Source organism: Mus caroli, unplaced genomic scaffold (genome assembly GCF_978045245.1).
Source record: "Mus caroli unplaced genomic scaffold, Mus_caroli_1 scaffold_18, whole genome shotgun sequence".
Classification (NCBI taxonomy): domain Eukaryota; kingdom Metazoa; phylum Chordata; class Mammalia; order Rodentia; family Muridae; genus Mus; species Mus caroli.
This window is the reverse complement of record NW_028227273.1, coordinates 36,554,509-36,566,970: the sequence shown is the minus strand read 5'-3', so window position 1 is coordinate 36,566,970 and position 12,462 is coordinate 36,554,509. Positions and strand designations below refer to the sequence as shown.

At 39.5% G+C, this 12,462-nt stretch overlaps 1 protein-coding gene across 2 annotated transcripts in view; it reads left to right on the top strand.

The window, feature by feature from the left end:
- Window positions 1-12,462, top strand: part of LOC110312287 (contactin-associated protein like 5-3) — a 604,300-nt gene that overhangs the window by 502,770 nt on the left and 89,068 nt on the right. Inside the window, exon 19 of one of the 2 annotated variants that reach the window (XM_085832768.1) lies at window positions 6,361-6,585. The exons of the other annotated variant lie outside the window; for it this stretch is intronic. Coding sequence (XP_085688894.1) covers window positions 6,361-6,585 — 225 coding nt within the window. The remainder of the gene's footprint in view (window positions 1-6,360; window positions 6,586-12,462) is intronic. 2 annotated transcript variants of the gene reach the window in all.

The window sequence follows — 12,462 nt, the reverse complement described above, 5'->3', positions numbered from 1 at the left end:
TGAGGGTTAGGTGCATCTTCTCTCACTGAGGCTAGACTACACAGTCCTCTTCTGTATATGTGTCAAGGGCCTCATACCAACTGTGCATGCTACCTGGTTGGTGGCTCAGTGTGTGAGAGATCACAGAGGTTTAGGTAAGCTGAAATTGATGGACTTTCTATGGGTTCACCCTCCTCCACATAGCAATCACATTACCTTATTTTTAATAGCCTTTTAGATGAATTTTTTGGACACTTCTAAGCTTCTCCTGGCTAACATGCTTCACTCCCAGCTCAATACCCCCAATTCTGCCCTCAACTTAGTTGCCCTGTTACCTAATCCTTTCTCAGGACCCTAAATCTGCCCTCAGCTTAGTTGTGTTTCTAATCTCCTGTCTGCTACCCAAGGCTTATTCAGTGAAGTGACCAATGACCACTGCATCTGAGATCTCAAATGGCTAGTGGCTCTCTCTCCCTCTGAAGCATGGTGAATTCCCTTTTCTTACTCATGCATCTGCTAGCCTGCCTGGGGGAACCTGGAAGCCTGCCTCTTCTGCCCAACCATTGGCCACTAGCATGGTTATGGGTTGATCAAGAACCAACTAAGGAACAGGAACAGATTCCCAATCAGAGCATCAGAACTACCCCCCTACATCTCACCATTTCTGTCCCATTTAAGAAAAAAAAAAAACTCTTCTCTCATTCTCTCAGACATAAAATAGAACAAAACCATAATCATGTAAATTATAAAATATGATATATAATTAACATCTAGCCCATTGTATTTCTGTTAGATATAGTACTCTACCATCATTAATATTTTATAGAACTATAATTTTATTCCTCAATTATGTTTTGATTTTAACCTGTAACACCATCCGAAAAACATGTCATATAGACATAGATGTTTTATACTCTCAATTCTAAATAAGTTGAATTTGTTTGTAAGACTATAGTTATTCTTCAATGCCTTTAGAAATCTGAGAAAAAAAGTAAATATCACCTGAGTATATAGGAAGCACCAAAAATAGCTTCTAAAACTTAAACAATTATAGAGACAGCTGACACCTGGACAACATCTAATTTCTTATACTGTTGGAGCATCTGTCTTCAGGCTTCTGGACCAGAGCCACATGACAGACCTTTTGTGAGGCAGGAAATATGAAAATCTTGCTTACTGTGTTTTTTCAGAGCTTAGTAGTTGACTATCCCACCTATGTTTGCCCTTTTGGACAGTATATTTTCGGCAGATGATATAAGCAATTTCTGTCCAGTAGCTACATTGCAACAATAAGCAGCAACCTTGCCTGGAGGTAAAGATGCTTGATTCTTCTTTGAAGGGGAATGGAGAAGCTGTTAGATGCAGACATGTCTCATGGTCAAATGATCCTTAATAATGAAATAACATTGAATGTCACATTCTGTATATTTATGATATTTTTGAAGGCTAACTAAGTAAAATATCTCTGAACTCTTAAACCTTAACTACTCTTGACATTTCACTTTGAGTAAACTGAAAACACTTTGGTTTTATTTTTTTTTTTCTTTTTGGTTTTTCGAGACATGGTTTCTCTATATAGCCCTGGCCGTCCTGGAACTCACTTTGTAGACCAGGCTGGCCTCGAACTCAGAAATTTGCCTGCCTCTGTCTCCCGAGTGCTGGGATTAAAGGCATACGCCACCACGCCCGGCTCACTTTATATAATTAAATCAAAATCTAATATAACCATAAGTTTGTTATCTGACCCTTAACTTGTATTGTTTAATCATGTTAAACTGTTTGTAAACAGATATTAGGACTGAGTCAAAGGTTTGTATTCTTAAATAACTTGTAAAGGCACAATGCTTATCTAAGAGTAGCCATTAATTTCAAATTTTGTATTGATATATAGATTCACACCAATGAAAACTTAAATCTGTATTATTCTGTATCAGTATAAGAAATTATAACTTCAATTTGTATCAATTATAAAGATTTCTATCAATTAAGATTATGGCCATACAATGTATTGTTCAAGAATATTATTTAGTAATCCATCCTATCTATTTCCTCCCTGTCCAAAATTATGACCATTTCCAAATTATCCCCAATGACAAATTATAAAATGACAACCTGTCTATGATTTGTAAAATAACCATTAACAGCTACTCAGACCCAGGAAATTGGGCTGACATCTCTCTGTAGATTCTTCCTACTGAATAAGATCAACAAGAAATTCTGTCTTGTTTGATTTTTCTCGAAATTTTGGAGATTTTCAGGTGGTCCTCCAGTCATATCTGATGCATATTACTCTGTAAGAGGTCCAGAGCCTATACTCCTTTCCTGTCAACATGAATACAGAGACTTTTTCCAAAAATAGCAAGTCCTTGGTCCAGTAACCAGAATTCATTAAGGATGTAGCCTGACCTCTCTCCCAGAGGAAGTTTAACATAACCACCAAACTCATAACCACACTCACTTGATTACGAAAACAAATTGAAGCAATCTAAGCAAATATTAACTGTTGAGGCAAGGCTTCCCCTGTGTCCTCCCATGACCTATGTGAGATCAAGGCCTACATTATTTATATAATGTCAACTATCCCCTAACTTCTCTAGTCTGTGGAGTTTAATATCTGTATATTTAAGAACATTTAAACACTATTATACCCCCTAGTATCCTTAAAAAATGGTTAAATCCAGAATTTTAAATCTATCTTTTGATATATTGCTGGCTGGAGGCAGACAGCTTTATTGTTTGTTTCTCACTGCCTTTCTCCTAGCATTCAGGGAACCAGTCAGCCTTTCTGCATGGCAAGAGGTCCCAGAATCTCTAAGCTGAGGCTCTCTCAGGCAGTGACTGTGTTTCTTTGTTTTAGTACCAAGTGCTGGAGTCACAAGGCTCAGCTTCCTGAGAAACCAATTCACCCCTCCTCCTAGACTTTCTGTGAGTATAGACCATCCAAGAATTCCTAAATTAATAGTGGATTTTTGACTTTCATGTAGAACTTAGTTTCTACTACTCCACTTTAAGCTCCAGGTAGTCTGCTCGACCAGTCACAGTCCTAGTTTCCTTAGATCCATGGATGAAACACACACACACACACACACACAAATTTATTTTAAATATGCTTTTTAGATCAATGGGTGTACACTTCTAAGCCTCCTGTGGATGTGAGAATTTGGAGTGTGGGGATGGGTTTTCTGTTTTGTAATCTGGAATAGACTGGGAAGTAGGATAGTGGAGGTGGTAAGATGGACCAAAGGACAAGGATACTATGGGCTTTGAAAGGCAGAGCAGGTACATTTATATAACAGGTACTCAGGAGCCTGGGGGTTAGCTTTGTGCTTTGATATGCAACAGAACTTGTGGCCCTTTCTGGCCAGCAAAACCCTGTTCCACAGGTTCCTGTGGAATGCTGCTGTGAGCATTGGTCTATCCAAGAGAAAAGCTCTGCGAGCCATCATGAGGTGAAGCTAGACCTTCATGTTGGAACAAGTCAGTGGTCCTGAAATTTTGTGGGAGCTTGCATTTGTTTGTTCGTTTTGTTTTGTTTTTTCAACATGTGTAGCACTGTGAATAAAACTGAGGTCACAAAGATTGTTTGGTAATAAGTGCATTTACCAGCTGATTAATGTGACTACTCCATGGTTCATCTCTTTCAGAACTGCCAAAGTGTTTTTCAAAGTGTGTTGCAAATATTACATCCTTACCATAACTGTCTGCACACTACAGTATTTTTGTAGTGTCACACACCCGTTATTGTATACTGTCTTATAGCAGACATACTATTGTATAGGAATTAGTGTTCATATCTAATGACCAGTCATGCTAAACATTCTTTCAAATCATTACATTTCTTTCAATGTTTTTAATACCTGCATATTTGAACGTTTTGCAGAATTTTATTCTCATTGCAATTCAGTTGTGATTTTTCTTCTGTTTTCTGAATATTTGCCCCTTATAAAGTATAATCAGCAAATAATTAACAAAATCCCATTCTATGGGTTTTGTTTTCGCAGTTCTAATTTTATCATTTGAAACAGAAATCTCCTTTATTCTGATAGAGCTCAATTTATCTTTCCTTTATTGCTTCTACTTTTACTTTTCTATGAATTATAAATAATTGATAGATTCAAGGAGGTGAAAACTTGTACCTATAATTTCTTCTAGCTATATTATATTTTTATGTCTCCTATTGATGATGTTTTGACTTTTTGAGTTAATTTTTCTATTTGTTGAAAAATTGTGCTGTTACATGGTTCCATTATTTATTTTACCAAATTTCAATTAAATTTATTTATTTATGTTTTTCTATGAACGTGTGTGTGTGTGTGTGTGTGTGTGTGTGTGTGTGTGTGTGCATGTGTGTGTGTGCATGTGTGTGTATGTGTGTGTGTTTGAGCATTCCAGGGCACATGTATGGGCAGAAGACAACTTTCAGGGCTATCTTCTTCCATTCTACCATGTGGCCTCAGGGATTGAATTCAGGTCCTCAGGCATCACTGCAACCACCTTTACCCTCTGAGTTCTTGGCTTCCTTTTTATTGTTAGACTCTGGCAAGCCTTAGCTTACCTGGGAGAGGAATTTGTTGTTCCAGTGCACTGGGGTCCTCCCAGACCCAAAGGAGAGGTGGCAGCTACATCAAAGTTGTCTCCTCTAAAGACTTGCTTCCAGGACATTTCCAGAACAGCTGGCTTATCCATCCATCTTTTTAGACTGTTAAAGTCAGGGCTTCAGCTAAGCCATGAACTTTCTCAACACATAGAGACTGGACAGCAAATGATGCCAACCAAAATTCCTTTGAAAAACCAGCTTTCCTATTTCCTACTAGGCCCCCTTAAAGGAATTCTTTAAGGAATTCCCCCAAATTCTGCAAGTAGGGAGCAAAACGAGATCACCATCTCAGTCCTTAAGATCAGGGTGGATGGTTACTTCTTTTACGAATTATAGATATGTTCTCATTTTTAAAATTATTTATTTCTTTCATGTATATGAGTAAACTGTAGCTGTAGTCAGACACATCAGAAGAGGGTATTGGGTCCCATTACATATGTCTGTAAGCCACCATGTGGTTGCTGGGAGTTGAACTCAAGGCCTCTGGAAGAGCAGTCAGTGCTTTTAACCACTGAGCCATCTCTCCAGCCTGATATGTTCTCATTTAAAGGGATAATTTGCAAATGTTGTAGCTTTGGACAGGGAAGAAATTAGAGAGTTTAGACTCAGGGATTCCTACCTTTCCTTTCTTCTTCTTTGTCCTTCTTCCATAGGTAAAGGAAGGGGGGATGGAAAAGAAAAGATGGATATAGTAATATTATAGAAACATAGGGATAGGAAATTAAATTTACTCTTAAACAGAACATTGTATAGCCACTTTCTTAGATTAAAAGAAATGTTTATATTTTATGTAAAATTGAAGTTATAATTTCTTACATTGGTATAAAATTTATATATTGATACAGATTTAATATTTTCATTGGTATACATCTTTGTATATTGATACAATATTTAGAATTAATATTATTACTCTTGGATAGGCATTGTGCCTATGCAATTCATTTAAGAATACAAGACTCAGACCCAATCTTTTTAATGACTCCTATAACAAACTATTTAGTATGATTAAGTAATGAAACTTAACAGTGAGATAGTGAAACACATGGTCACATTAGATTCTAATGTAGTTAATTATAACAAGTGTTTTCAAGATTATTTAAATAATGAGTAGTTGAGAATAATATTTTGATAATTCAGTTATGCTATATGTATATAGACAATCTTTAAAGGCATCAGAGTTCAACAGAATATGGCATTTAATATTATTTCATTATTAAAGATCATTTGACATATATGCTCCTGACTGTATTCCCATTCCACTTTAAGAGAGGCATTGAGAATCATTACCTCTAGACAGAGTTGCTTCAATTGTGATAAGGTTTCACTGGGAAACAATTGCCATAATTCATCTGAAGACAAAAGTACTATCCAAAAAAAAGGAGAAACAGGTGGGATGGTTACTGCTAAGCTCTGCAAAGTAGGGTAAGCTAGTCCTTCATAATCCATGCTTCACTTAAGGTCTCTCAGATGGTTTGGGGCCAGAAAGCTAAAGATAGATGCTCCAAAGTTATCAGGAGTTAAGGGATTGTCCAGGTAGTCAGCTGTCTCTACAAATTGCATAATTTGGAACCTCAGTCTTTGTGATCCCACATATTTGGGTGATATTTAATTCCTACTCAGATCTCTGGCAGGGTACAAAATTAGTTATAGTTATGCACATGTAAACCTATATAACTGTCATCAACTAGTGATAGATGAAAAGAAATCAAAGAACAGGCAATAGAGCTATGCAGAGTACCTGACTAAATATTTGAAAGTATGATCTCTTGTCTTCTCTTTTGCAGAGATTTCAGCTCTTTTTGATTCTGACACCTCTGTTACATACATGTTTCAAGAACCATACTCAGTGACCAAGAACACAAACCTCTCCTCTTCTGCTATCTACACAGATACAGCTCCATCCAAGGAAACCATCATGCTGAGTTTCATGACAGCACAAGCCCCCACCCTCTTGCTCTACCTCAATTTCTCTTCTCAGAATTTTCTGGCTATTTTGCTCTCCTGGAATGGTGAGTGTTGGTGGCATAAAGCTACAAGGCCAGCCATGCCTAAAGGGACAGCTTATGTTGTTCTGCAGTACCCTGCAGAGACTCACATCTGGACAGCATCACCCTAAACTCCTTCCACTTCACCTTTATAACCATAATTGGTATTTTGGGCCTGTGTTAATTTGCCATTGAAGTCTAAACTCATTGATTTTAATTTGTCTTGACTGTGCTATGGGAATTCTTTGTTATTTCTTCCATGAAGAAATGAATTAAGTATAAAAGTTCAGAAGAAGATATTAATTCAGAAAGATACTTGCTATAAGTATCCTGTCATCTTTGCTGCTATGCTGCTCAATGGGGCTTGTATAAACACTTGCTGTCCATGCTCCAGGATCCAAAGACAGTCTCATACACTTGACAAACCTGAAGTTCTGATCTGTTTGCATGGTTTTGGCCATAAACTTTTAAACCAGTGATAAGCAGATGATTGAATGGCCCATGGGCTTAAAAAATATCAGTACTCCTCTTCTATTTCCTGCTCTTTGCCTTCCTCTTCCCCTTCTTCATTTTTCCTCTCCTCTTTCTCTTCTTCCTCTTCCTTTCCTCAGACTCACTAGGTATTTGAGAGAAATATAGTGTGGGAGCTACTTCTCTGTGGAACAGGAACTCACTTTTGAGAGTCAGATTTTCTTAGAGGCATCAATTCTTTTTATTATGACTTACTACTAAGCTGTGATATTTGCCTCTCAGAAATGGCAAAAACTGGAGTATTTTACTTGGCCAAATAGTATGACTATTTGACAAATAAAATTCTATTATTTCTTTTCTTTCTTGGAATTATTAAAGTTAGTTATAAAATTCACACATTCTTAGAGGGCATTGTTTCCTGACTTCACATACATAAATTAACTCAAGTGTCTAGTGAAATGAACTCAGTTCATTGATATCTGTGGTTCTTTGCTGGTGGAATCCTCAATAAAATAGAATTTAAAGAGAAGTCCTCGCTTTTCACTTTTATTTAGATATTTGTAGTATGTAGATTTTCATGATTATGAGCATTCAATAACGATGTGAATACAATGGAAAGAAGGTAGATCTAGTGGATATAAAATGATTGAAAATGAACATAAACTATACCATTTAAAAATAATGATGATAATCTCATATGAAGGCAGTTGGATGTTAAAATGTCTTTTCATATGACTTTTTATTGCACTGTGCCAGGACAAAACTTCCTAATAGAGCCATAACCAAGTACCCTATGAAATCAGAATCTACCATATATAGTAACTGTTTGATAAATGAATAGAGGAAATAGACATATATCCCTATAATATGATCTCATACAACACTCTCCTGTAATCAAGAATTATTCTTGAAATATTCTGAAAGCATTGTAGGATTCTAGACTTTTGGTCAGTTCATCCCAGACAAGGAGCCAAATTGTAGGCTGGACTGTGGTATGCCTCAGCAGAAGTAAGGCCTGTATGTGATCCTGTATATACAGTAGGTGCAAATTACATATTTCCTTTGATATGCTTTTTCCTACAGCTTCTTTTGTTCTTTCTCATAGTGACTTCAATATAAAAAGAACTGATCATTTAATCTGAGAGGTATAATGCAAATTGAGGCGTGTGTGTGACTAATTTAAAGCACAAGACTAACAACAGATGATCTATAAGATGCAATAAATATCATTTATTCTAAGACCAAGATAGAGAGAAGAAAGAAGACAGGGGCAAGCAGGCAGGCATAAAAGGAGAGAAAGAGAAGAATGGGACTAGAATACATAACTCCTTTGTAGTAGGGGAATTAAGCACCTCTCTGTGCACACATGGAGTCAGACTTGTTGAACAAGCTCCCCAAATGAGGGGACAACTCATTTGGAATGGGGTTTGTTTGATTGCAGATGTGCTGATGTGACAAGGAAACTTTCCCTAGGCAGGCTCCCTATCCTTATATGGTCTGCAGGGTTAAGGCTGGGCCTTCCTGGGACCATCTGCATGCAGTGTCCTTCTTGGATTCATTGTATTTAGATATCAATCTGACACCTTTATAAAAAGGGGTCTAGCACTATAGCATAACCAGCAGGAGGTAGTTCACTCTGGCTAGGAACCATTCAGAATCTGCAAGGTCTTTAACATCGTTGACCAGAGTGGGTCTACTGGTTCTGTGTGGTTCAGGAAAGATTCCTGAGCTAGAGTTCTCTGCTGGGGTGGGACTGGGGGAAAGGCAGCTGCCAGTTTGCCCCATGCAGGGCCTCTTTGTACCTGTTTAGTATATGTCAAAATCTGGTTTGGCCCTACAGCTACTGGCAGAGGTTCACAATTGGTTTCACCAAGAGTCTAATGGTAAAAAGGAGTCCTGGACTAATCCCTCCGATGACATAGAGCCAAAGGCCCCAAGATCTCCCAGCTTCCAATCACTTTGCTTGTTTCCTTTTGTCTGTGAACCTCAGTTAAACTTTGGAGTCACTCCCCTGTCAGGGGACTGTGATAAGGTCTTCCCTTGAAACCTACCATGTCTTTATCCCTGTGAGTGATGTCTCACATCCCCAGGAAGCACTGTAAAATTGTTCTGGATCCCCACATGTAACAGTCCTTTTCTCTCTGGGACATATATAAAATGTCCTTCACCGACATGGTGGGAATGAATGCTATAAAGTCTGTTGAGTATCAGGCCACAAGTTATCATCCAGTCAGCACAGATCAAAGGTTAAATCTGGAAACCAGGTGGTTCCAAGAGTTGGTTTTCTATTAGCCAGTTGGTTTCAGTAAGCAGTCTCAAGATTCTGGATTGTACAAGTCAAGTTCTAAGGCTAGTGTGGATTTCTGGTTTCTGAATACAGATGTAGTCTTGGGGCCCCAATGCAGGTAGTCAGTAAAAACAGCAACCGAGTTAATTTTAGCTTGAAAGGATTGGTGCCCTTTTGAACTTTCCATTCAACTAGTGACTGTCAAGTCTGGTGATCTGGGGAGAGGGGATTATCTGGACTCATGTGAGTGCAGTGCACCCAGGTAGTGATCCTGTCCACTTTTACAGTCATTGGTGTAATCAGCAATATGACGTAGGGTCCTTTTAAGTGAGTCTCCAACACATTGTGGCAAAATTTCCTCATGTAGACCCAGTCTCCAGGTCAAACTTGTGTGGTTCCAGAAACAGGCCTGCTTCATAGAGGGCACACAATTTAGGCCAAACCTGCTCATGAGCTCGTTGGGTTGCTCTGACCCTAGTTATTAACTCATCATCTTCTAAATCTGCAACAGCTGCTGACTGAATGATAGGCACAATAGGAGCAGGGATACCATCCATGACTCCAAAGGGGGTTAATCTTAACTGATAAGGAGAGTTCCTTACTCAATACAGGGCAAAGGAAAAGAGTATTACCCAGTCTTCTCCAATTTCCATGCTAGTTTGGTTAAGGTCTCCTTTAGCGTCTGATTTTCTCATTCTACCTGACCTGAACTTTGGGGTGTGAACGCACAATGTAATTTCTAATCTACCCCAATATATTTTGCTATACCTGGCTTACCTTGGACACAAATGCTGGCCCATTGTCTTACCCTATCATGTCAGATGTGAGGAAATTCATACCTTAGTAGGATATCTTCCAGCAACTTCTTAGCCACTACCTTTGTAGTTTCAGTCTTTATTGGAAATGCTTCTGTCCATTCATAGAAGGTGTCCATGAACATCAGTAAGTACATATAGCCATATTTTCCTGGTTTTATTTCTATAAAATCTATTTCCCAATAGGCCCCTGGTCTCTTACCTCTCAGACGAGAGCCTGGATGTTTGACAGTGTTGTGGGTGCTGGCTAATTGGCAAGCTTTGCAGTTTGACACTATGTTCTCGATAGCATGTCTCTAAAAGCCACTTTAGATTGTGTCTCATTGTGTCAGCCATCTGTCTCACTCCCATGTGGGTGACTCTGTGGATTTTCCCGACGATAGATCTTGCAAGGGAGAGGGGTAATTTAGCTTACCTTCAGCTCTGCCACCAGCCCTCTGAACACTGGCTCATGGGCTGATTCTTGGCCCATTTGATCTCTTCTTCCATATAGATTAGGCATTCCAGCAGGTTGGAGTCAGGTGGTTTTGGTAGGGTCGCAGCTAACATGGAGGCAGCTGTTTCTTCTAGGGAGAACTCTTTGACAGCTTTGGTGGCCAAGTTGTTACCTCTAGCCACAGCTGTTGTTCCTTTCTGATGGCCTGGACAGTGTATGATCACCACTCTCTTTGGCAGCCAGAGGGTTTCAAGTAGTTCTAGGATTTTATCTTTGTTCTTGATGGTTTTTCCTTCTGTAGTTAGGAATCCTCTCTCCTGGTATATAGCTCCATATATGAGCAGTTGTAAATACTGGCTATCCGTGTAGATGTTGACTGCCAGCCCTTTTCTCATAGTAAGGGTCTGTGATAGTGCTATCAGTTCAGCCCTTTGAGCTGAGGTACCTGGAGGGAGAGACTGGGCCCAAATTACCTCTCTTCCCCTGGTCACTGCTGCTCCTGCTTTCTTCTGCCCCTCTCTGATAAAGCCGCTTCTATCTGTGAAACAAGTGTGCTCTGCTCCTGGCAGAGGCGAGTCCTTTAGATCAGGTCGAATACTGAGTGCTTGTGCCTGGATTTCACTGCACTGCTGGAACAGTTGGTCCAATAAGGGTCAGGGTTGCAGGATTTAAGGAAGCAGGTAGCTGGAAAGTAACTCAGCCAGGATTGATTAGTAGGGTCTGAAAATGAGTCACGCAGGCATTACTGAGTCACCTGTCAGGTGGCTGTTTGAGTATCCCTCCTATTGAATGGGGTGTAGTCACGGCTAAATTTTGTTCCAGAGTCAATTTATCTGCCCCCTTAATCAGTAATGCTGTACCTGCAATGATGCACAGGCAAGGTGCCCATCCTGCTGCCACTGGGACTAATTTTTTTTTAACAGATAGGCCACAGGCTATTTCCATGGTCCCAAACTTTGAGTAAGGACCCCTTTGGCTATTCCTTTCCACTTCTTGATGTACAGGTGAAATAGTTTAGTAATGTCTGGTAGCCCCACAGCAGATGCTGACAAAAGAGCCTGTTTTGTTTTCTCAAAAGCTTTTTGATGGTCTTGAGTCCAAACAGAGTCTTTGGCCTCTCTGGCAGGCTCAAATAGAGGTATGTCTATTTCAGAAAAATCTGAGATCCACAGTCTGCAAAAGCCTGCAGATCCCAAGAACTCTCTTACCAGTCTAGGGCTCTGGGGGGCGGGGGTTGCTGGGAACAGTCTCTTTTCTTTCTGTGAAAAGCCACCACTAGCCCTTCTTCAGAATGTAGCAGAGATAGGTGAGCTCAGTCTTACAGAGGTGTGCCTTTTTGGACAATGCCCAATATCCCATGTTTCTCAGAGCCTGTAGGAGATTCTGTGTCCCCTTCTTACATCCTTCTTTGTTTTCTGCTGCAACTAGAAGATCATCTATGATCTATGCACAAGAGTTATATCTGGATTATTGACTCTGTACTCACCCAAGTCCTCATGCAAAGTTTCATCAAAAATAGTGGGTGAATTTCTTCAGCCTTAAGGCAGGCTGTTCCAGGTGAGTTGTCCATTAATGCCTCTTTCAGGATCATGCCACTTAAAGGAAAAGTATTTCTGCATTTTGGAACCCAAGAGTAAACTGAAGAAACCATCCTTTGGGTCCAGAACAGAATATGATTTTAGATCTGGAGGTAGAGACCTCAGCAGGGTATAAGGGTTAGGTGCTGTTGGGGGTATGACCATCACCCTATGGTTAACTTCTCATAGATCCTGGTCAGGGTGGTAGTTATTGGAGTTTGGTTTCTTCACAGGTGATAATGGGGTGTTCCAGGCCAACTGGCATAGCCTAAGGACTCCCAAGATCAACAGTTTCTGGATATGGGGAATGATCCC